This window comes from Scyliorhinus torazame, chromosome 16, assembly GCF_047496885.1.
Source record: "Scyliorhinus torazame isolate Kashiwa2021f chromosome 16, sScyTor2.1, whole genome shotgun sequence".
NCBI classification, from domain to species: Eukaryota; Metazoa; Chordata; class Chondrichthyes; order Carcharhiniformes; family Scyliorhinidae; genus Scyliorhinus; species Scyliorhinus torazame.
The window spans coordinates 80,228,732-80,253,671 of record NC_092722.1 but is presented as its reverse complement, the minus strand read 5'-3'; the positions used below and the strand labels follow the sequence as shown (position 1 = coordinate 80,253,671).

At 55.0% G+C, this 24,940-nt stretch overlaps 1 protein-coding gene across 1 annotated transcript in view; it reads left to right on the top strand.

The window, feature by feature from the left end:
- LOC140392900 (adaptin ear-binding coat-associated protein 1-like) overlaps nucleotides 1-24,651 on the top strand; it is a 30,257-nt gene extending 5,606 nt beyond the window's left edge. Inside the window, exons 2-8 of the mRNA XM_072478668.1 lie at nucleotides 9,153-9,253; nucleotides 9,790-9,894; nucleotides 10,300-10,381; nucleotides 11,146-11,254; nucleotides 11,824-11,974; nucleotides 12,082-12,133; nucleotides 24,467-24,651. Of these exons, the coding sequence (XP_072334769.1) occupies nucleotides 9,153-9,253; nucleotides 9,790-9,894; nucleotides 10,300-10,381; nucleotides 11,146-11,254; nucleotides 11,824-11,974; nucleotides 12,082-12,133; nucleotides 24,467-24,515 (649 nt within the window). The 3' untranslated portion in view covers nucleotides 24,516-24,651. The remainder of the gene's footprint in view (nucleotides 1-9,152; nucleotides 9,254-9,789; nucleotides 9,895-10,299; nucleotides 10,382-11,145; nucleotides 11,255-11,823; nucleotides 11,975-12,081; nucleotides 12,134-24,466) is intronic.
- The last annotated feature ends 289 nt before the right edge of the window (nucleotides 24,652-24,940 follow it).

Sequence of the window (24,940 nt, the reverse complement as noted above, 5' to 3'; positions counted from 1 at the left end):
TGCAGAGGGAGGAGTTATGGGGAGGAGGAGTGTTTTCAGACGGAGGAGTTTATGGGGGGGAGGAGTTTACAGGAGGGATAGGATTTGAGGGGAGAGGTAGGAGTTTAAGAGAGGGGTTACAGAGGGAGTTTAGGGGAAGGGTTACAGGGTGAGGAGTTTAGGGGGAAGGGTTGCAGAGGGAGCAGTTTAGGTGGAGGAGTTGCAGAGGGAGGAATTATGGGGAGGAGGAGGGTTTTCAGAGGGAGGGGTTTATGGGAGGGTTAGGAGCATAGGGGAGGGGTAGGAGTTCAGGGGAGGGGTTACAGAGGGAGTTTCGGGGTGGGGTTACATAGGAAGGAGTTTAGGGGAGGGGTTACAGAGGGAGGTGTTTAGGGGTGGGGTTGCAGAGGGAGGAGTGAAGGGTTACAGAGGGAGGAGTTTAAGGGTGGGGTTACATAGGGAGGAGTTTAGGGGAGGGATTATAGAGGGAGGAGTTTAGGGGAGGTGTTACAGAGGGAGGAGTTTAGGGGAGGTGTTAGAGGGAGGAGTTTAGGGGTGGGGTTACAGAGGGAGGAGATTAGGGGTGGGGTTACAGGGGGAGGAGTTTAGGGGAAGGGAGGGGTTACAGAGGGAGGAGTTTAGGGGGAAGTGTTCCAGAGGGAGGAGTTTAGGGGAGCGGTTACAGGGGGAGGAGTTCAGGGGAGGGGTTACAGAGGAAGAGTTTAGGGGGAGGGGTTACAGAAGGAGGAGTTTAGGGGTTGGGCAACAGAGGGAGGAGTTTAGGGGAGGGATTTACAGAGGGAGGTGTTTAGGGGAGGGGTTGCAGAGGGAGGAGTTATGGGGAGGAGGAGTTATGGGGAGGGGTAGGATTTGAGGGGAGAGGTAGGAGTTTAGGAGAGGGGTTACAGAGTGAGGAGTTTAGGTGGAGGAGTTGCAGAGGGAAGAGTTATGGGGAAGAGGAGGGTTTTCTGAGGGAGGAGTTGAGGGGAGAGGGAGGAGTTGAGGGGAGGGGGAGGAGTTTAGGGGAGCAGTTACAAGCGGTGGAAGCTTAGGGGAGTGATTACTGAGGGAGGAGTTTAGGGGAGGGATTATAGAGGAAGGAGTTTAGGGGAGCGGTTACAAGGGGTGGAGTTTAGGGGGAGGGGTTACAGAGGAAGAGTTTAGGGGGATGGGTTATCGAGGGAGCAGTTTAGGGGGTGGGTTTACAGAGGAATTTAGTGGGGGGGCTACAGAGAAAGGGGTTTAGCAGTGGGGTTACAGAGCAAGGAGGGGAGAGGAGGGGTTACAGAGGGAGGAGTTTAGGGGAGGGTGCACTGAAGGAGGAGTTTAAGGGGAGCGGTGGCAGAGCAAGGAGTTTACGGGGAGGGGTTACAGGGTGAGGAGTTTAGGGGAGGGCGCACTGAAGGAGGAGTTTAGGGGGAGCGGTGGCAGAGCAAGGAGTTTAGGGGGTGGGGTTACAGGGTGAGGAGTTTAGGTGAGGGGTTACAAAGGGAGGGATTTGGGGGAGGGGTTACAGAGGCAGGAGTTTAGGGGAGGCGTTTCCGGGTGAGGAGTTTAGGGGGAGGGGTTACAGAGAGAATGAGTTAATGGGGAGGAGGAGGGATTTCCGGAGGGAGGAGTTTAGGGGAGGGGTAGTATTTGAGGGGAGAGGTAGGAGTTTAGTGGAGGGGTTACAGAGGGAGTTTAGGGGAGGGGTTACAGAGTGAGGAGTTTAGAGAAGGTTACAGCGCGAGGAGTTTAGGGGTGGGGTTACAGAGGGAGGAGTTTAGGTGGAGGAGTTGCAGAGGGAAGAGTTATGGGGAGAAGGAGGGTTTGTTGAGGGGAGCGGTTACAAGGGGTGGAGTTTAGGGGGAGTGGGAGAAGTCACAGAGGGAGGAGGTTAGCAGGGGAGTTACAGAGGGTGGAGTTTAAGGGGAGGTGTTCCAGAGGAAGAGTTTAGGGGGATGGGTTACAGAGGGAGCAGTTTAGGGGGCGGGTTTACAGAGGAATTTAGTGGTGGGGCTACAGAGGAAGGGGTTTAGCAGTGGGGTTACAGAGCAAGGAGGGGAGAGGAGGGGTTACAGAGGGAGGAGTTTAGGGGAGGGTGCACTGAAGGAGGAGTTTAAGGGGAGCGGTGGCAGAGCAAGGAGTTTACGGGGAGGGGTTACAGGGTGAGGAGTTTAGGGGAGGGCGCACTGAAGGAGGAGTTTAGGGGGTGCGGTGGCAGAGCAAGGAGTTTAGGGGGTGGGGTTACAGGGTGAGGAGTTTAGGTGAGGGGTTACAAAGGGAGGGATTTGGGGGAGGGGTTACAGAGGCAGGAGTTTAGGGGAGGCGTTTCCGGGTGAGGAGTTTAGGGGGAGGGGTTACAGAGAGAATGAGTTAATGGGGAGGAGGAGGGATTTCCGGAGGGAGGAGTTTAGGGGAGGGGTAGTATTTGAGGGGAGAGGTAGGAGTTTAGTGGAGGGGTTACAGAGGGAGTTTAGGGGAGGGGTTACAGAGTGAGGAGTTTAGAGAAGGTTACAGCGCGAGGAATTTAGGGGTGGGGTTACAGAGGGAGGAGTTTAGGTGGAGGAGTTGCAGAGGGAAGAGTTATGGGGAGAAGGAGGGTTTGTTGAGGGGAGCGGTTACAAGGGGTGGAGTTTAGGGGGAGTGGGAGAAGTCACAGAGGGAGGAGGTTAGCAGGGGAGTTACAGAGGGTGGAGTTTAAGGGGAGGTGTTCCAGAGGAAGAGTTTAGGGGGATGGGTTACAGAGGGAGCAGTTTAGGGGGCGGGTTTACAGAGGAATTTAGTGGTGGGGCTACAGAGGAAGGGGTTTAGCAGTGGGGTTACAGAGCAAGGAGGGGAGAGGAGGGGTTACAGAGGGAGGAGTTTAGGGGAGGGCGCACTGAAGGAGGAGTTTAGGGGGAGCGGTGGCAGAGCAAGGAACTTAGGGGAGGGGTTACAGAGGGAGGAGTTTAGGGGAGGGCGCACTGAAGGAGGAGTTTAGGGGGAGCGGTGGCAGTGCAAGGAGTTTAGGGGGTGGGGTTACAGAGTGAGGAGTTTAGGTAAGGGATTACAGAGGGAGGAGTTTAGGGGAGGGGTTACAGAGGGAGGAGTTTGGGGTGTGGGTTACAGAGGGAGGAGTTTAGGGGTGGGGTTACAGAGGGAGGAGTTTAGGTGGAGGGGTTACAGAGGGAGGAGTTTAGGGAGAGGGGTTACAGAGGGAGGAGTTTAGGGGAGGGGTTACAGAGGGAGGAGCTTAGGGGGAGTGGTTATAAAGGTAACAGTTTAGGGGGAAGGGTTACAGAGGGAGGAGGGTTGGGAGGGGTTACAGAGCGAGGAGGCTGGCGGAGCGGTTACAGAGTGAGGAGTTTAGGGAAGGGATTACAGAGGGAGGAGTTTAGGGGAGGGGTTACAGAGGGAGGAGTTTAGGGGGAGGAGTTGCAGAGCAGGTGTTATGGGGAGGAGGAGGGTTTTCAGACGGAGGGGTTAATGGGAGGGGGAGGAGTTTAGTGGAGGGTTAGGAGCACAGGGGAGGGGTAGGAGTTCAGGGGAGGGGTTACAGAGGTAGTTGTTTAGGGGTGGGGTTGCAGAGGGAGGAGTGAAGGGGAAGGGTTACAGAGGGAGGAGTTTAGGGGTGGGGTTACAGAGGGAGGAGTTTAGGGGAGGGGTTACAGAGGGAGGTGTTTAGGGGAGGGGTTATAGAGGGAGGAGATTAGGGGTGGGGTTACGGGGGGAGGAGATTAGGGGTGGGGTTACAGGGGAGAGGTTTAGGGGAGCGGTTACGGGGGGAGGAGTTCAGGGGTGGGGTTACAGGGGGAGGAGTTCAGGGGTGGGGTTACAGGGGGAGGAGTTTAGGGGAGCGGTTACAGGGCAAGAAGTTTAGGGGTGGGTTTACAGGGCGAGTAGATTCAGGGAGGGTTTATGGAGGGAGGATGGAGGAAGGGCTTTTGGTGGAGTGGGAGGGGCTACAGAGGGAGTAGTTTAGGGGAGGGGTTACAAAGGTAACAGTTTAGGGGGAAGGGTTACAGAGGGAGGAGGGTTGGGGAGGGGTTACAGAGCGAGGAGGGTAGCGGAGCGTTTACAGAGTGAGGAGTTTAGGGAAGGGATTACAGAGGGAGGAGTTTAGGGGGAGGGATTATTGAGGGAGGAGTTACAGAGGGAGGAGTCTAGCAGTGGGGTTACAGAGGGAGGAGATTAGGGGAGGGGTGACAGAGGGAGGAGTTTAGGGGAGGGGTTACAGAGGGAGGAGTTTAGGGGTGGGGTTACAGAGGGAGTAGTTTAGGGGTGGGGTTACAGAGGGAGGAGATTAGGGGTGGGATTACGGGGGGAGGAGTTTGGGGGTGGGGTTACGGGGGAGGAGTTTAGGGGAGCGGTTACGGGGGGAGGAGTTTAGGGGAGCGGTTACGGGGGGAGGAGTTTAGGGGTGGGGTTACGGGGGGAGGAGTTTAGGGGAGCGGTTACAGGGCAAGAAGTTTAGGGGGTGGGATTATAGAGGGAGGAGTTTAGTGGAGGAGTTTAGGGGTGGGTTTACAGGGCGAGTAGATTCAGGGAGGGATTATGGAGGGAGGGCTTTTGGTGGAGTGGGAGGGGCTACAGAGGGAGTAGTTTAGGGGAGGGGTTACAAAGGTAACAGTTTAGGGGGAAGGGTTACAGAGGGAGGAGGGTTGGGGAGGGGTTACAGAGCGAGGAGGGTAGCGGAGCGGTTACAGAGTGAGGAGTTTAGGGGAGGGGTTACAGAGGGAGGAGTTTAGGGGAGGGGTTACAGAGGGAGGAGTTTCGGGGTGTGGGTTACAGAGGGAGGAGTTTAGGGGAGGGGTTACAGAGGGAGGAGTTTAGGGTGAGGAGTTACTGAGGGAGGCATTTAGGGCGAGGGGTTACAGAGGGAAGAGTTTGGGGGGGTTACAGAGGGAGGGGTTTATAGGGAGTGGGAGAGTTTAGGGAGAGGGGTTACAGAGGGAGGTGTTTAGGGAAGGGGTTACAGTGGGAGGAGTGTAGGGGAGGGTTTAGAGAGGAGTTATGGGGAGGAGTTTATGGGAGTGGTTACAGAGGGTGGAGTTTAGATGGAGGAGTTTAGGGGATGTGTTACAGAGGAAGAGTTTAGGGGAGGGGTTACAGAGGGAGGAGTTTAGTGGGAGGGGTTACAGAAGGAGGAGTTTAGGGGTTGGGCTACAGAAGGATTAGTTATGGGAGGATCTCAGAGGGAGGAGTTTAGGGGTAGGGTTTACAGGGCGAGTAGATTCAGGGAGGGAATATGGAGGGAGGGCTTTAGGTGGAGTGGGAGGGGTTACAAAGGTAACAGTTTAGGAGGAAGGGTTACAGAGGGAGGCGGGTTGGGGAGGGGTTACAGAGCGAGGAGGGTTGCGGAGCGGTTACAGAGTGAGGAGTTGAGGATAGGGATTACAGAGGGAGGAGTTTAGGGGAGGGGTTATAGAGGGAGGAGTTTAGGGGTGTGGGTTACAGAGGGAGGAGTTTAGGGGTGGGGTTACAGAGGGAGGAGTTTAGGGGTGTGGGTTACAGAGGGAGGAGTTTAGGGGTGGGGTTACAGAGCGAGGAGTTTGGGGGAAGGGTTATAAAGGTAACAGTTTAGGGGGAAGGGTTACAGAGGGAGGAGGGTTGGGAGGGGTTACAGAGCGAGGAGGCTGGCGGAGCGGTTACAGAGTGAGGAGTTTAGGAAAGGGATTACAGAGTGAGGAGTTTAGGGGAGGGGTTGCAGAGCAGGAGTTATGGGGAGGAGGAGGGTTTTCAGACAGAGGGGTTAATGGGAGAGGGAGGAGTTTAGTGGAGGGTTAGGAGCATAGGGGAGGGGTAGGAGTTCAGGGGAGGGGTTACAGAGGTAGGTGTTTAGGGGTGGGGTTGCAGAGGGAGGAGTGAAGGGGAAGGGTTGCAGAGGGAGGAGTGAAGGGGTGGGGTTACAGGGTGAGGAGTTTAAGGGGAGGGGTTCCAGAGGGAGGAGCTTAGAGGACCGGTTACAGGGCAAGGAGTTTAGGGGGAGGGATTATTGAGGGAGGAGTTTAGGGGAGGAGTTACAGAGGGAGGAGTCTAGCAGTGGGGTTACAGAGGGAGGAGATTAGGGGAGGGGTTTAGGGGAGGGGTTACAGAGGGAGGGGTTTAGGGGAGGGGTTACAGAGGGAGGAGTTTAGGGGAGGGGTTACAGAGGGAGGAGTTTAGGGGAGCGGTTACAGGGCAAGAAGTTTAGGGGTTGGGATTATAGAGGGAGGAGTTGAGTGGAGGAGTTTAGGGGAGGGTTTACAGGGCGAGTAGATTCAGGGAGGGATTATGGAGGGAGGGCTTTTGGTGGAGTGGGAGGGGCTACAGAGGGAGTAGTTTAGGGGAGGGGTTACAAAGGTAACAGTTGAGGGGGAAGGGTTACAGAGGGAGGAGTTTAGGGGAGGATTTACAGAGGGAGGAGTTTAGGGGAGGTGTTGCAGAGCGAGGAGGGTAGCGGAGCAGTTACAGAGTGAGGAGTTTAGGGAAGGGATTACAGAGGGAGGAGTTTAGGGGAGGGGTTACAGAGGGAGGAGTTTAGGGGAGGTGTTACAGAGGAAGAGTTTAGGGGGAGGGGTTACAGAGGGAGGAGTTTAGGGGAGCAGTTACAGAGGGAGGAGATTAGGGAGACGGGTTACAGAGGGAGGAGTTTAGGCGTGGGGTTACAGAGCGAGGAGTTTGGGGGAAGGGTTACTGCGGGAGGAGTTTAGGGGAGGGGTTACAGAGGGAGGAGTTTAGGGGAGGTGTTGCAGAGGGAGGAGTTTAGGGGAGGGGTTACAGAGGGAGGAGTTTAGGGGAGGGGTTGCAGAGGGAGGAGTCATGGGGGGAGGAGGGTTTTCAGAGGGAGGAGTTTATGGGGGGGAGGAGTTTAGGGGAGGGGTAGGATTTGAGGGGAGAGGTAGGAGTTTTGGAGAGGGGTTACAGAGGGAGTTTAGGGGTGGGGTTACAGAGGGCGGAGTTTAGGTGGAGGAGTTGCAGAGGGAAGAGTTATGGGGAGGAGGAGGGTTTTCTGAGGGAGGAGTTGAGGGGAGGGGGAGGAGTTTAGGGGAGCAGTTAAAAGGGTGGAGCTTAGGGGAGAGATTACTGAGGGAGGGGATTAGGCGCGCGGTGAGAAGGGGTGGTGTTTAGGGGGAGTGGGAGTAGTCACAGAGGGATGAAGTTAGCAGGTGAGTTACAGAGGGTGGAGTTTAGGGGGAGGGGTTACAGAGGAAGAGTTTAGGGGATGGTTTACAGAGGGAGGAGTTTATGGGAGGGATTGAGAGGCGGAGGGATTTCAGAGGGAGGAGGGGGAGGAGTTTAGGGGAGCAGTTACAAGGGGTGGAGTTTAGGGGAGGGATTACAGAGGGAGGAGTTTAGGGGAGGTTTACAGAGGGAGTTTAGGGGAGGGGTTACAGAGTGTGGAGTTTAGGAGAGGTTACAGAGCGAGGAATTTAGGGGTGGGGTTACAGAGGGAGGGGTTTAGGGGGGGTTACGATGGGAGGAGTTTAGGGGGGGGGGTTACAGAAGGACGAGTTTTGCGGTGGATTTCGGAGGGAGGAGTTTGGGGGAGGGTTTACAGGGCGAGTTGATTGGGGGAGGGATAATGGAGGGAGGGCTTTAGGGGGAGTGTGAGGGGTTACAGAGGCAGGAGTTTAGGGGAGGGGTTATAAAGGGAGCAGATTTGGGGAAGGGTTAAAGAGGGAGGAGGGTAGGGGAGGGGTTACATAGTGAGAAGAGTAGGGGAGGGGTTACAGAGCGAGGAGTTTAGGGGGAGTTGGAGGGGTTACAGAGGGAGGAGTTTAGGGGAGAGGTTACAGAGGGTGGAGTTTAGGGGAGGAGGAGGGTTTTCAGAGGGAGGAGTTTGGGGGAGTGGGAGGTGTTACAGAGGGAGGAGTTTGGGGAGGGGTTACAGAGCGAGGAGTTTAAGGGATGAGTTATGGGGAGGAGGAGGGTTTTCAGAGGGAGGAGTTATGGGGAGTAGGAGGGTTTTCAGAGGGAGGAGTTTAGGGGAGAGGTTACAGAGGGAGGAGTTTAGGGGAGGAGTTGCAGAGGGAGGAGTTATGGCGAGGAGGACGGTTTTCAGAGGGAGGAGTTGACGGGGTGTGGGAGGGTTTTCAGTGGGAGGAGTTTGTGAGGGGGAGGAGTTTAGGGGACCTGTAGTAGTTTAGGGGAGGGGTAGGAGTTTAGGGGAGAGGTTACAGAGTGAGGAGTTTAGGGAAAGTGGGTGGGGTTTCAGAGGGAGGAGTTTAGGGGAGGTGTTGCAGAGGGAGGAGTTTAGGGGGAGTGGGAGGGGTTACAGAGAGGAGTTTAGGGGAGGGGTTACAGAGGGAGGAGTTTAGGGGTGGGTTACAGAGGGTGAAGTTTAGGGGTGTGGGTTACAGAGGGAGGAGTTTAGGGGGAGTGGGAGGGGTTACAGAGGGAGGAATTTAGGGGGAGTGGGAGGGGTTACTGAGGGAGGAGTTTAGGGGAAGTGGGTGGGGTTACAGAGGGAGGAGTTTAGGGGTGGATTACAGAGGATGGTGTTTAGGGGCGGGGTTGCAGGTGGAGGAATTTAGGGGGAATGGGAGGGGTTACAGAGGGAGGAGTTTAGGGTGAGAAGTTTAGGGGTGGGGTTGCAGAGGGGGGAGTTTAGGGGAGGGGTTACAGAGGGAGGAGTTTAGGGTGAGGAGTTTAGGGGTGGGGTTGCAGAGGGAGGAGTTTAGGGGAGGGGTTACAGAGGGAGGAGTTTAGGGGTGGGTTACAGATGGTGGAGTTTAGGGGTGGGGTTACAGAGGGAGGAGTTTAGGGTGAGGAGTTTAGGGGTGGGGTTGCAGAGGGAGGAGTTTAGGGGAGGGGTTACAGAGGGAGGAGTTTAGGGGTGGGTTACAGATGGTGGAGTTTAGGGGTGGGGTTACAGAGGGTGGAGTTTAGGGGTGGGGTTACAGAGGATGGTGTTTAGGGGTGGGGTTACAGAGGATGGTGTTTAGGGGAGGGGTTACAGAGGATGGTGTTTAGGGGAGGGGTTGCAGATGGAGGAGTGTAGGGGAGGGGTTACAGGGGGTGGTGTTTAGGGGAAGGTTTAAGGAGTTATGAGGGAATACTTTAGGGAGTGAGGAAGCTGTTACTGAGGGAGGAGTTTTGGGAAGGCTTACAGAGGAATGATAACTGCGCACTTATCTATGTGTTGGGTGCCATCTCCGGGAATATACTCTGACTTGCAACGTTACTCTTTCCTGTCCACCACCACCCTCCCTCCTCATCCCTCTCAGGGCTGCGGACTGGAAGCTGGACGAACCTGATTGGTCAGGGCGTTTGAGGGTCACTACCAAAGGCGACACAGCCTACGTTAAGCTGGAGGATCGGGTCACGGGTAGAGGATTCTTTGCAATGGGAAACGCCCATGTAAACACATCACACTGTCATCCCATCCCAGAATTGCTGTAACATGACATGTTTACATAGCATGTATCCATTATGTCATTTCTCTGCACCATCAACTGATCCAAAATATCACTGCCTTCTCCCCAACTCCCACTTCCCAGCTCGCATCGTTCATCCACTCCCGTCCCTGTGCTCCATTGTAGAATTCTACATCTTTATTTTGAAATGCCTTAGTCCTCCATCTCTTTAACCCTGCCTACAACGTTCCCTATCTCTGTACCCTCCTTCAACCCCTACACATCTCCCTTTCTCTGTAACCTCCACCAGTTCCTACACTTCTCCCGACCTCTGTAACCTCCTCCAGTGTCTAACCCCTCCCTTTCTCTGTAACCTCATCCAACCTCTATAATTCTCTCTATCTCTGCAACCTCCACCAGCCTCTACAACCCTCCCTATATCTGTAACCTCTTCCAGCCCGATACTTGTACTGTTCCAACTGACTGCTGTGTTGACTTCTGGCCACAGGGGAGCTGTTCGCGGAGGCCCCAGTGGAGTCGTACCCCAGTGTCACCATTGAGAGCGTCACTGACTCCAGCAGATACTTCGTCCTCTGCATCCAGGATGGATCAGGTGAGCGGGCGACGTGCGTTGGTATTCCGTGGTCTTATCCGGGTCGCCAGATGCGCAGCTAAACGTGAGCAGGGCTGGGAGATGGGGTGGGGGAGATGGGTGGACACTCCGCAGTAATTCCTATGGCACTTTTGACAAAGGCATTAGTTCCTTGGGGAGGGTGTAGGCAGTGGAGTTTCTGAGAAGCGATGGAGCCCTCAGGTGTCCCTGGGCAGTACAACCTTTAAGAGGCCCAATGCAATTGTTTATGAGAGGCGTTCAGCAACCAAAAAGGCCAAATGGACATGGCAGTTGGCTGAAACTTGAAGAACAGTGTAGACGACATTTAAAGTATGTCTCCGTCACACATAATTGCGCGTCTGTATCAGGCCTACGAGACACTTATAGCTTCTCTCTTGGTTACAGGGCGTCGCGCCTTTATTGGAGTTGGGTTCCACGATCGAGAAGATGCCTTCGACTTCAATGTGGCACTACAGGATCATTTCAAGTAAGTAGACACAGTAACACGTGAAGAATCAGTACTGAGGAAGCGGCACAATGTCAGAGGATCAGTACTGAGGAAGTGCCGCACTGTCAGAGGGTCAGTACTGAGGAAGTGCCGCACTGTCAGAGGGTCAGTACTGAGGAAGTGCCGCACTGTCAGAGGGTCAGTACTGAGGAAGTGCCGCACTGTCAGAGGGTCAGTACTGAGAGAGAGCCACACTGTCAGAGGGTCAGTACTGAGGAAGTGCCGCACTGTCAGAGGGTCAGTACTGAGAGAGAGCCACACTGTCAGAGGGTCAGTACTTAGGGAGTGCCGCGCTGTCAGAGGGTCAGTACTGAGAGAGAGCCGCACTGTCAGAGGGTCAGTACCGAGTGAGCACCGCACTGTCAGCGGGTCGGTACTGAGGGAGCGCGGCACTGTCGGAGGGTCAGTACTGAGGGAGCGCTGCACTGTCAGAGGGTTAGTACTGAGGGAGCACTGCATTGTCAGTACTGAGGGAGCGCTGCACTGTCAGAGGGTCAGTACTGAGGGAGCACTGCATTGTCAGAGGGTCAGTACTGAGGGAGCACCGCATTGTCAGAGGGTCAGTACTGAGGGAGCACCGCATTGTCAGAGGGTCGGTACTGAGGGAGCGCTGCATTCTCAGAGAGTCAATACTAAGTGAGCGCCACATTGGATGGTCAGTACTGAGGGAGCACCGCACTATCGGCGGGTTAGTATTGAGTCAAGTTTGTCCTGTAATCTTCTGATTACCTCTGTGCTTGTAGGTGGGTTAAACAAGATGCTGAGGTCTCTAAACGGGAGCAGGAGCTGGAGCCGTGTCCCAAGCTCGACCTGGGATTTAAAGAGGGAGAGACCATCCAGTTGCAGATCGGGGTATGTTACAGGGATCCCAGCATGATTGCGCCCTCATGCCAAGGACGGCTGATAGCGCTGGACGGCTTGAATCATGGCGCTTAAACCCTCTCCCCATCAGGGCCACCTCGTGGATCCACGTCATCTCCTGGCTGGCTTGCAGACCTCAGTGTAGGAAATCTGCCAACGAGTTTCACGGTCTGGCCTCTCGTGGCTCCGGATCCAGCACACCAACGCTTCTGTCGGATGCCCTGAAACTTATCCGGGAGAATTGTCATCAGGACTCCATCCCAGCTTTAACCCTCTCCCTCAACATTGTAGAGGCTCCTTGAAGCCAATCTTTCACTGCTTTTTAAAAAATGTTTGTTTGTCAGATTTATGGCATCGGGCAGGATCGTCGTCGGGCATTGTGCGATGGCACCGCCTTCTTAGTGTTGACGAAACTCCCCAAATCCATGTGGCGTTTGAATGACTCGTGGGGGGTTCGCAGTTTCACTTTTTGGTGGGTGTCGCCACCTCCCTCACAACCCCTCGAAGCGGTGCCATGCGGACGGTTTTACCGGGGGAATCATGCTGTGCTTTTGTTTCAGAACATGAAGAGGCGTGACCGGTCCAGGCCGAGGGCGGTGGGCGGAGGAGCCGTCCCCCTCCTCCTCCCGCCAGGGGGGAGGTTCGCCAGGGCAGGCGGCTCCCCCATTCGGGCAGCGGAGGCCTCACTGCCGCAGAGGGGCAGGGACACAGGTACCCAGGGAATAATTGTTACTTTTCTGGACATTCATTTGAGGGGCACAATTGATTGTGGAGCCCCTCCGCCAAAAGTTAATTCCATTCTCCATTCCCCTTCACAGCTCTCGGAACAGACCACCCCGATATGGAACCAGCACCCACCCCCCTCAGCAAGTAAGTTAATACACACACACACGCGCAATTGAAACCCTGTAAATACTGACACACCCCCCGGGGACCCCCTGTAAATACTGACACACTCCCCAGGGCCCCTCTGTAAATACTGACATACTCCCCGGAGATTCCCTGTAAATACTGACACACTCCCCGGGGACCCCCTGTAAATACTGACACACTCCACAGGGCCCCTCTGTAAATACTGACATACTCCCCGGAGATTCCCTGTAAATACTGACACACTCCCCGGGGACCCCCTGTAAATACTGACACACTCCCCGGGGACCCCTGTAAATACTGACACACTCCCCGGAGATTCCCTGTAAATACTGACACAATCCCCGGGGACCCCCTGTAAATACTGACACACTCCCCGCAGATCCCCTGTAAATACTGACACACTCCCTGGGGACCCCCTACAAATACTGATACATTCCCTGGGGACCCCCTGTAAGTACTTGCATACTCGCGGGGTCTCCCTGTAAATATTGACACTCTCCCAGGGGACTCTGTAAATACTGACACACTGGCTGGGCATCCCCTGTAATACTGACACACTCCCTGGGGTCCCTCTGCAAATACTAACACACTCCATGGGGATCCCCTGCAAATACTGACACGCTCCATGGGGATCCCCTGCAAATACTGACACACTCCATGGGGATCCCCTGCAAATGCTGGCACACCCCTGGGACCCCCTGCAAATACTGACACTCTATGGGGATCTCCTGTAAATACTTTTTTTTAAATAATATTTTTATTAAGGTTTTTTAACAACACAATTTTTTCCCCCTTACAAATAATAACCCCCGTAACAAAATAACGCAAATTCTCCCTGAGCAAGATATATACATGGCAAGATGGTATATTTACATAGCTTTATACACTGGCTCTCGCCCATTCGTGCCAGTTTCCCCCACCCTCCATGTTATCCCCCGCTCATCCATCCCCTCCAGCAATCTCTCGTTTCCCCCCCCCCCCCCCCCCCCCCCCCCCACACCAGGGTTGCTGCTGCTGCTGACTGACCTTCCTCTAACGCTCCGCGAGGTATTCTAGGAACGGTTGCCACTGCCTGTAGAACCCCTGCGCAGACCCTCTCAAAGCGAACTTAATTCTCTCCAATATTATGAACCCCGCCATGTCGTTTATCCAGGCCTCCAGGCTAGGGGGCTTTGCCTCCTTCCACAATAGCAAGACCCTTCGCCGGGCTACTAGGGACGCAAAGGCCAGAATTCCGGCCTCTTTCGCCTCCTGTACTCCTGGCTCATCCACTACTCCAAATATTGCTAGTCCCCAGCTTGGCTTGACCCGGACTTTCACCACCTGAGATATTACTCCCGCCACTCCTCTCCAGAACCCCTCCAATGCCGGGCATGACCAAAACATATGGACATGGTTCGCCGGGCTCCCTGAACATCTATCCTCTACTCCAAAGAACCTACTCAGCCTCGCCCTCGTCAAATGCGCTCTGTGAACCACCTTAAATTGTATCCGACTGAGCCTGGCACACGAGGAGGAGGTATTAACCCTGTCCAGGGCATCAGCCCATAGCCCTTCCTCAATCTCCTCCCCCAGCTCCTCCTCCCATTTACCTTTCAATTCTTCTTCTAGCGCTTCCCCCTCTGCTTTCATCTCTTGGTATATTTCCAACACCTTGCCCTCCCCGACCCATATCCCCGAGATCACCCTATCTTGAACTTCTTGTGCCGGGAGCAACGGAAATTCCCTCACCTGTTGCCTCGCAAAAGCCCTCACCTGCATATATCTAAATGCGTTTCCCGGGGGTAACTCAAATTTCTCCTCCAGTGCCCCTAGGCTCGCAAATGTCCCGTCAATGAACAGGTCCCCCATTCTTCTAATCCCCGCCCGATGCCAGCCTTGGAACCCCCCGTCCATCTTCCCCGGGACACACCGGGGGTTACCCCTGATCGGGGACCACACCGATGCTCCCATTGCACCCCTGTGCCTTCTCCACTGGCCCCAGATCCTTAGCGTTGCCGCCACCACCTTGTCGGCGAGAGCGGCAGCGGTGCCGTTACCAACGCTCCCAGGCTCGTTCCTTTACAGGACGCCATCTCCATCCTCTTCCATGCCGCCCCCTCTCCCTCCATGACCCACTTGCGGATCATCGCCACGTTTGCTGCCCAGTAGTAACTCTCTAGGTTTGGCAAAGCCAACCCTCCTCGGTCCCTGTTGCGTTCCAAGAACCCTCTTCTAACCCTCGGTGTCTTATTTGCCCACACATACCCCATAATACTCCTACCTACTTTCTTGAAAAAGCCCTTGGTGATCACGATGGGGAGGCACTGAAACACAAACAAAAACCTCGGAAGGACCACCATTTTGACCGACTGCACCCTACCCGCCAGCGAGAGCAGGAGCATGTCCCATCTTTCAAAATCCTCCTCCATTTGCTCCACCAACCTTGTCAAATTCAGTTTATGTAGGGCCCCCCAACTTCTGGCCACCTGTATCCCCAGATACCGAAAACTCCTCTCCGCCCTCCTCAGCGGTAGGTCCCCTATCCCTCTTTCTTGGTCCCCTTACAAAAAGCTCACTCTTCCCTACATTAAGCTTGTAGCCCGAGAACTCCCCAAACTCCTTCAGAGTCTGCATGACCTCCACCATCCCCTCTATTGGGTTCGCCACGTATAGCAGCAGGTCATCCGCATATATCGATACCCGATGCTCCTCTCCCCCGCGGACTATCCCCCTCCATTTCTTGGACTCCCTAAGTGATATGGCCAAGGGTTCGATCGCCAGTGCAAACAACAGGGGGGACAGGGGGCACCCCTGCCTCGTCCCTCGGTACAGCCGAAAGTACTCCGACCTCCGCCGGTTCATCACTACACTCGCCACCGGGGCGCAAAAAAGGAGCTTAACCCATCTAATAAACTCTCCCCCGAACCCAAACCTGCGCAATACCTCCCAGAGGTACTCCCACTCTACTCGGTCAAAGGCTTTTTCCGCGTCCATAGCTGCCACTATCTCCGCCTCTCCCTCCTCCGATGTCATCATTATCACGTTTAAGAGCCGCTGCACATTGGTATTTAACTGCCTGCCCTTTACAAATCCCGTCTGGTCCTCATGAATCACCCCCGGGACACAGTCCTCAATCCTCGTGGCCAGCACTTTTGCCAATAACTTTGCGTCCACATTGAGGAGCGAAATCGGCCTGTACGATCCACATTGCAGTGGATCCTTGCCTCGCTTAAGAATCAAGGAGATTGTCGCCTCCGACATTGTCTGGGGCAGGGTTCCCTCCCCTCTTGCCTCGTTAAAGGTCCTCACGAGCAGCGGGGCCAGCAGGTCCACATATTTTCTATAGAACTCCACCGGGAACCCGTCCGGCCCCGGGGCCTTCCCCGCCTGCATGCTCCCCAAGCCCTTACTCAACTCCTCCAACCCAATTAGTCCTCCCAAACCAGCCGCCTCCTGCTCCTCCACCATCGGGAACCCCAGCTGGTCCAGAAATCGCCTCATCCCCCCTTCCCCCCCTGGGGGCTGGGACCTGTACAGCTCTTCATAGAAGGCCTTGAATACCTTATTTATTTTCGTGGCACTTCGAACCGTGGCTCCCCTTCCATCTTTGATTCCCCCTATTTCCCTCGCTGCCGCCCTCTTACGGAGCTGGTGCGCCAGCATCCGACTAGCCTTTTCCCCATACTCATAGGTCGCCCCCTGCGCCTTCCTCCATTGTGCCTCCGCCTTGTCCGTGGTCAGTAGGTCAAACTCCGTCTGGAGCCGTCGCCGTTCCCTGGGTACTCTTTCCTCCGGGGCCTCTGCGTATCTCTTGTCCACTTGCAAGATCTCCCCCACTAACCTCTCCCTTTCCATGCCCTCTGTCTTCTCCCTATGAGCCCTAATGGAGATCAGCTCTCCCCTGACCACCGCCTTCAACGCCTCCCATACCACCCCCACTCGCACCTCCCCGTTGTCGTTGGCCTCCAAGTACCTTTCGATACACCCCCTCACCTTCCCACACACCACCTCGTCCGCCAGCAGTCCCACATCCAGCCGCCACAACGGGCGTTGGTCCCTCTCCTCTCCCAGCCCCATTTCCACCCAGTGCGGGGCATGGTCCGACACGGCTATGGCCGAATACTCCGTCCCCCCCACTCTCGGAATAAGCGCCCTACCCAGAACAAAGAAATCTATCCGGGAGTAGGCTTTGTGCACCTGGGAGAAAAAAGAAAATTCCCTGGCCTGCGGTCTTGCAAACCTCCATGGGTCCACTCCCCCCATCTGATCCATAAACCCCCTAAGCACCTTGGCCGCCGCCGGCCTCCTTCCCGTCCTTGATCTGGAGCAGTCCAGTGCTGGGTCCAGCACTGTATTAAAGTCCCCTCCCATTATCAGTCCTCCTACCTCCAGGTCCGGAATGCGCCCCAACATACGCTTCATAAATCCAGCATCATCCCAGTTCGGGGCGTATACATTTACCAACACCGCCCTCATCCCTTGCAGCCTACCACTCACCATCACATATCTCCCTCCATTATCCGCTACGATAGTCTTGGCCTCAAATGACACCCGCTTTCCCACCAGAATTGCCACCCCTCTATTCTTCGCGTCCAGTCCCGAATGGAATACCTGTCCTACCCATCCCTTTCTTAACCTGACCTGGTCCGCCACCTTCAGATGTGTCTCTTGGAGCATGGCCACGTCTGCCTTCAGTCCCTTCAAGTGCGCGAACACTCGGGCCCTCTTCACTGGCCCATTCAGGCCCCTCACGTTCCACGTTATCAACCGGATTGGAGGGACTCTCACCCCCCCCCTCTGCCGACTAGCCATCTCCTTTTCTGGGCCAGTCCCTTGTCCGCGTCTCCCTCACTCTCCAGTCCCCCAGCCGAGGGACCCCCGTCCCAGCCACCTCTTCTGTGTCCCGTTCTCTTTCGGCCAGTGCAGCAGCAACCCTTTCCCCCCCCCCCCCTTCCCTCCCTCCCCTCCCCTCCCCCTCGCTAGATCCCCGTCTAGCTTTTTTGCTCCCCCCATATCTCTCCCGTAAGTCAGCTGACACCTGCTGACCCCGGCTTCCCCCGCCATCCCTTTGACCCCCCGTGTGGGAATCTCCCAATCAATACACATTCCTTCGTTCCCCTTCCCGCCTTTCTTGCCGCGCGCGGTAAAGAAAACCCCGTGCTTTCCAAAGCCTGCCCCGCCCCACCATGGCGCCTCCTGTCGTGACCTTGTCTCTCTTCCCCCAGCCCATATAACATTCCCTGTGAGTGATTGACCCCCTATGTACAACAACCATCATACTTCAACCCTCAAACACCCACCTCCCACACAAACCCTCAATTAGAGTCCAATTTTTCAGTTAGTATAAAGGTCCACACCTCTTCGGGCGTTTTGAAGTAGTGGTGTTGGCCGTTATGTGTAACCCACAGTCGCGCTGGCTGCAACATTCCAAATTTTACCCCTTTCCGATGCAGCACCGCTTTGGCCCGGTTGAAACCCGCTCTCCGCTTAGCGACCTCCGCGCTCCAGTCCGGGTATATTCTAATCTCCGCATTGTCCCACTTGCTGCTCCCTTCCCTCTTGGCCCATTTCAGGACCCTCTCTGTCCGTAAACCGGTGAAATCTCACCACCATCGCCATTGGCGGCTTTTGCCGTGGGCTTCCTCGCTAGCACTCGGTGCGCCCCATCCAGCTCCAGCAATCCCGGGGGGGCCTCCACACCCATCAGCGTCCCTATCATTGTCCCTATCATTGTGCCCACATATGCCGTGGCATCGGCCCCCTCCACTCCTTCTGGGAGACCCAGGATCCTCAAGTTGTTTCTCCTCGACCTATTCTCCAGGTCTTCGAGTCTTCCTGCCCACGTCTTGTGCAGCGCCTCGTGCCGCTCCACTCTCTCCGCCAGGCCCACGAGCTCATCGTCGTTCATGGTCACCTTTTCCTGGATCTCCTGGATCTTCACCTCTTGGGCTTTCTGGGTTGTTCCAAGTCCTTCAATTATCGCCAGCAGAGGCGCCACCATCTCCTTACGCAGCTCCTCGAAGCAGCGCTTGATGAACTCCTGCATCTCTTCTTTGTCTGTTAGCGCCGCCATTTATTATTTTTTTTCCCTTCTTCTCTCGCTGCTCCAGGGCCGCTTTTTTTGCCGTTTCGCTGCGGGTCCGATCCATACAGGTTGGTTGGGGACCTTTCTTCTTCCTTCCCCACGGGTTGGATTTCAGAAAAATGCCGTTGGAGCTCCGTTAGCGGGCCCGAAAGACCGTTTTCGCGGGTGCTGCCGAATCGCGTGGCTTCGCTCCGCATCGCCGCAACCCGGAAGTCTCTCCTGTAAATACTGACACACTCCCCGCGGATCCCCTGTAAACACTGACACACTCCCCACGGATCCCCTGTAAATACTGACACACTCCTCAGGGATCTCCTGTAAATACTGACACACTCCCCGCGGATCCCCTGTAAATACTGACACACTCCTTGGGCCTGGCCCCCCTCTAATACTGACAGGCTCACCAGGGACCCCCTGTAAATATTGACACATTCCCAGGGGACCGCTGTAAATGGTGACACGCTCCCCGGGACACCCTATAAATACTGGCATGCTCCCCGGGGATCCCCTGTAAATACTGAAGCACTGCCCAGGGATCCCCTGTAAATACTGACACACTCTCCGGGGATCCCTTTGTAAATCTGACATACTCTCCGGGCACCCCCTGTAGATACTGACACACCCGGGGATCTCCTGTATTTAGAATCATAGAATTTACAGTGCAGAAGGAGGCTATTCGACCCATCGAGTCTGCACCTGCCTTTGGGAAGAGCCCCCTACCTAAGCCCACACCTCCACCCAATCCCCATAACCCCACCTAACCGTTTTGTGCACTAAGGGCAATTTATCATGGCCAATCCACTTAACCTGCACATCTTTGGACTGTGGGAGGAAACCGGAGCACCCGGAGGAAACCCACGCGCACACGGGGAGGATGTGCAGACTCCGCACAGACAGTGACCCAAGCCGGAATCGAACCTGGGACCCTGGAGCTGTGAAGCAATTGTGCTATCCACAATGCTACCGTGCTAAATGGTGACACACTCCCCGGGGATCCCTTGTAAATACTGACATACTGCCTGGGGATCCCCTGTAAACACTGACTCACTCCCTGGGGATCCCCTGTAAACACTGACTCACTCCCTGGGGATCCCCTGTAAATACTGACACACTCCCCGGGGATCCCTTGTAAATACTGACACACTCCCCGGGGACCCCCTGTAAATACTGACACACTCCCCGGGGATCCCTTGTAAATACTGACACAGTCTCCGGGCACTCCCTGTAGATACTGACACACCCGGGGATCTCCTATAATTAGAATCATAGAATTTACAGTGCAGAAGGAGGCTATTCGACCCATCGAGTCTGCACCTGCCCTTGGAAAGAGCCCCCTACCTAAGCCCACACCTCCACCCAATCCCCATAACCCCACCTAACCGTTTTGTACACTAAGGGCAATTTATCATGGCCAATCCATTTAACCTGCACATATTTGGACTGTGGGAGGAAAGTGGAGCACCCGGAGCAGACCTACGCAGACATGGGAAGAACGTGCAGTCTCCGCACAGACAGTGACCCAAGTCGGGAATCGAACCTCGGACCCTGGAGCTGTGAAGCAACAGTGCTAACCACTCTGCTACCATGCTGCCCCGGGGACCCCATGTAAATACTCACTTACTCCCCAGGGCCCGCTGTAAATACTGACACACTCCCTGGGACCCCCTGTAAATACTAACACACACCTGGGGACCCCCTGTAAATACTGACACACTCCCCGGGGACTCCCTGTAAATACTGACACACTCCCGGGACCCCCTGTAAATACTGACACACACCTGGGGACCCCCTGTAAATACTGACACACTCCCCGGGGACTCCCTGTAAATACTGACACACTCCCCGGGACCCCCTGTAAATACTGACACACACCTGCGGACCCCCTGTAAATACTGACACACTCCCCGGGACCCCCTGTAAATACTGACACACTCCCTGGGGACTCCCTGTAAATACTGACACACTCCCCGGAGACACCCTGTAAATACTGACACACACCTGGGGACCCCCTGTGAATACTGACATACTCCCCGGGGACTCCCTGTAAATACTGACACACTCCCGGGGACCCCCTGTAAATACTGACACACTCCCCGGGGACTCCCTGTAAATACTGACACACTACCCGGAGACTCCCTGTAAATACTGACACACACCTGGGGACCCCCTGTAAATCCTGACACACTCCCCGGGACCCCCTGTAAATACTGACACACACCTGGGGACCCCCTGTAAATACTGACACACTCCCCGGGACCCCCTGTAAATACTGACACACTCCCCGGGGACTCCCTGTAAATACTGACACACTACCCGGAGACTCCCTGTAAATACTGACACACACCTGGGGACCCCCTGTAAATACTGACACACTCGCCGGGGACTCCCTGTAAATACTGACACACTCCCGGGACCCCCTGTAAATACTGACACACTCCCCGGGGACTCCCTGTAAATACTGACACACTCCCGGGACCCCCTGTAAATACTGACACACTCTCCGGGGACTCGCTGTAAATACTGACACACTCCCCGCGGACCCCCTGTAAATACTGACACACTCCCCGGGGACTCGCTGTGAATACTGACACACTCCCCGGGGACTCCCTGTAAATACTGACACACTCCCGGGACCCCCTGTAAATATTGACACACTCTCCGGGGACCGCCTGTAAATACTGACACACTCCCCGGGGACTCCCTGTAAATACTGACACACTCCCCGGGGACTCCCTGTAAATACTGACACACTCCCCGCGGACCCCCTGTAAATACTGACACACTCCCCGCGGACCCCCTGTAAATACTGACACACTCCCCGGGGACTCGCTGTAAATACTGACACACTCCCGTGGATCGGCTGCAAATACTGACACACTCCCCGGGGACTCCCTGTAAATACTGACACACTCCCGGGGATCGGCTGCAAATACTGACACACTCCCCGGGGACTCCCAGTAAATACTGACACACTCTCCGGGGACCGCCTGCAAATACTGACACACTCCCGGGACCCCCTGTAAATACTGACACACTCCCAGGGGCCCCTCTGTAAATACTGACACACTCCCCGGGGACTCCCTGTAAATACTGACACACTCCCCGGGGACCGCCTACAAATACTGACACACTCCCTGGGGCCCCTCTGTAAATACTGACACATTTACAGTGCAGAAGGAGGCTATTCGACCCATCGTGTCTGCACCTGCCCTTGGGAAGAGCACTCTACCTAAGCTCACACCCCCACCCAATCCCCATAATCCTATCTAACCGTTTTGGACTCTAAGGGCAATGTATCATGGCCAATCCACTTAAATAACCCCATCTTTAAATACTGACATACTCCCCAAGGCCCCTCTGTAACTACTGAAACGCTGCACGGGGACGCCCTGTAATTGCTGACATGCTTCCTGTGGATCCGCTGTAAATACTGACACAATCCCTGGGACCCCCTGTAAATACTGACACATTCCCCGTAGACCGCACCCATGAATACTGGCACACTCCCCGTGGAGAACTCTGTAAATACTGACATGCTCCTCGGAACCCCCTGTAAATATTGACATGCTCCTCGGGACCCCCTGTAAATATTGACATGCTCCTCCTGACCCCCTGTAAATATTGACATGCTCCTCGGGACCCCCTGTAAATATTGACATGCTCCTCCTGACCCCCTGTAAATATTGACATGCTCCTCGGGACCCCCTGTAAATATTGACATGCTCCTCCTGACCCCCTGTAAATATTGACACGCTCCCCGGGGACCCCCTGCAAATACTGACACACTCCCCGCGGCTCCCCTGTAAATACAGACACACTCCCCGCGGCTCCCCTGTAAATACTGACACATTCCCCGCGGACCCCCTGTAAATACTGACACACACCCCGGGGACCCCCTGTAAATACTTACATACTTGCAGGGTCTCCCTGTAAATACTGACACTCTCCCAGGGGACTCCTGTAAATACTGACATATTCCCCTGGTCCCCCTTTTAATACCGATATGTTCCCCGGGTAACCCTGTAAATACTGACACACTCCCCAGGGCCTCCTTGCAAGTACTGACATACTCCCCGGGGACCCCCTGTAAATACTGACATGCTCCCCAGGCCCGGAGCCCCTTTAAATACTGACACGCTCACCAGGGATCCCCTGTAAATATTGACACATTCCCAGGGGACCGCTGTAAATACTGACATACTCCCCGGGGATCCCTTGTAAATGCTGACATACTCCTTGGGACCGGCCCCCCTCTAAATACTGACAGGCTCACCAGGGACCCCTGTAAACAGTGACACATTCCCAGGGGACCGCTGTAAATGCTGACACACTCCCCGGGACACCCTATTAATACTGGCATGCTCCCCGGGGATCCCCTGTAAATACTGATACACTCCCCAGGGATCCCCTGTAAATACTGACACACTCCCCGCGGATCCCTTGTAAATACTGACACAGTCTCCGGGCACTCCCTGTAGATACTGACACACCCGAGGATCTCCTGTAATTAGAATTTTAGAATTTGCAGTACAGAAGGAGGCTATTCGACCCATCGAGTCTGCACCTGCCCTTGGAAAGAGCCCCCTACCTAAGCCCACACCTCCACCCAATCCCCATAACCCCACCTAACCGTTTTGTACACTAAGGGCAATTTATCCACTTAACCTGCACATATTTGGACTGTGGGAGGAAAGTGGAGCACCCGGAGTAAACCCACGCAGACACGGGGAGAACGTGCAGACTCCGCACAGACAGTGACCCAAGTCGGGAATCGAACCTCGGACCCTGGAGCTGTGAAGCAACAGTGCTAACCACTCTGCTACCGTGCTGCCCCGGGGACCCCATGTAAATACTGACTTACTCCCCGGGGCCCCCTACAAATGCTGACATGCTTCCTGTGGATCCGCTATAAATACTGACACACTCCTGGGGACCCCCTGTAAATTCTGACACATTCCACGGGACACCCTGCAAATACTGACACTCCCCGTAGAGCCCTCCCGTGAACACTGACACACTCCCCGTTGAGTCCTCTGTAAATGCTGGCATGCACCCGGGGACCCTCTATAAATATTGACACGCTTCCAGGGACCCCCTATAAATACTGACACACTCCCTAGGGACCCCCCTGTAAATACTGATACACAACCCGGGGACTCTCTGTTAACACTGGCACACTCCCCGGGGACTCCCTGTACATACTGACACACTCTCCAGGGCCCCTCTGTAATTGCTAACATGCTCCACGGGAACCCCCTGTTAATGCTGACATGCTTCCTGTGGATCCGCTGTAAATACTGACACACTCCTCGGGGACCCCCTGTAAAAACTGACACACACCCCGTAGACTCCTCGCGTGACTACGGACACACTCCCCGGGACCCCCTGTAAATTCTGGCACACTCCCCGTGGACCCCCTCTAAATTCTGGAACACACCCCAGGGACCCCCTGTAAATACAGACACACACCCCGGTAAATACGGAAACGCTCACTAGAGACCCTCCCTTCCCGTGAATTCTGACACACTCCCCGGGGATCCCCTGTTAATGCTGACACACTGCCTGGGCATCCCCTGTAAATACTAACACACACCCTGGGGACCCCCTGTAAATACTGCCTGGGGATCCCCTGTAAATCCTGACACACTCCCGGGACCCCCTGTAAATACTAACACACTGCCTGGGGACCCCCTGTAAATACTGACACACTCTCAGGGATCCCCTGTAACAACTGACACACTCCCCGGGGACCTCCTGTAAATACCGACCCACTTTGCGGGGACCCCCTGAAAATACTGACACACTCCCCGGGGATCCCCCTGTAAATACTGACAAGCTCCCTAGGGACGCTCTGTAAATGCTAAACCACACCACGGGCACTCCCTTGAATACTGACACACTCCCTGGGACTGCCCACCCCCCTACCCCCTTGAATACTAACAACCTCGTTCCTTCCCAGAATGGTGTCACACTCCCCGGGGATCCACCGTGAATACTGACACACACCCAGGGATCCCACACGTGAATACTGACCACTCCCCAGGGATCCCACACGTGAATACTGACACACTCCCCAGGGATCCCACACGTGAATACTGACACACTCCCCAGGGATCCCACACGTGAATACTGACACACTCCCCAGGGATCCCACACATGAATACTGACACACTCCCCGGGGATCGCACGTGAATACTGATACACTCCAATGCATTGAGAAGGGCTGATACTTGACAACCTGCTTCTCTCTGTTTCTCTTCCAGCCCCTCCATTGATGTGGACAGCCCACAGTCTGGCTGGGTGCAGTTCTGAATCATGCTCATAACCCGAGATTGCATGGTCCTCGATCTTTGATCTCTCAGCCATATGTCAACCTTGGCCAAACCCCGATCCCTATAGTGTCATTATTGTCCCCCAAGCTGTCCCCCCCCCCCCCCCCCCCCCCCACACCCTCTGCCATACCTCGGCAAGATGAGGGCTCAATATGCATGATTGAGTGTGTATGTGTGTGTATATATATATAGCAGCTGTCTGTGTATATATTGGATCGCACTGTAACGTGCAGTAATGCACTTCCGCATCCTTACTGTGTCAGTAACATCCAAACCTCCAAACATTCCAGTCTGTAACTCACTCCCGGGTATCTGTTATTCTATATATAAACTACCCTGAACCCCTCTATTAGATTCCAGTCTGTAACTCACTCCCGGGTATCTGTTATTCTATATATTAACCAC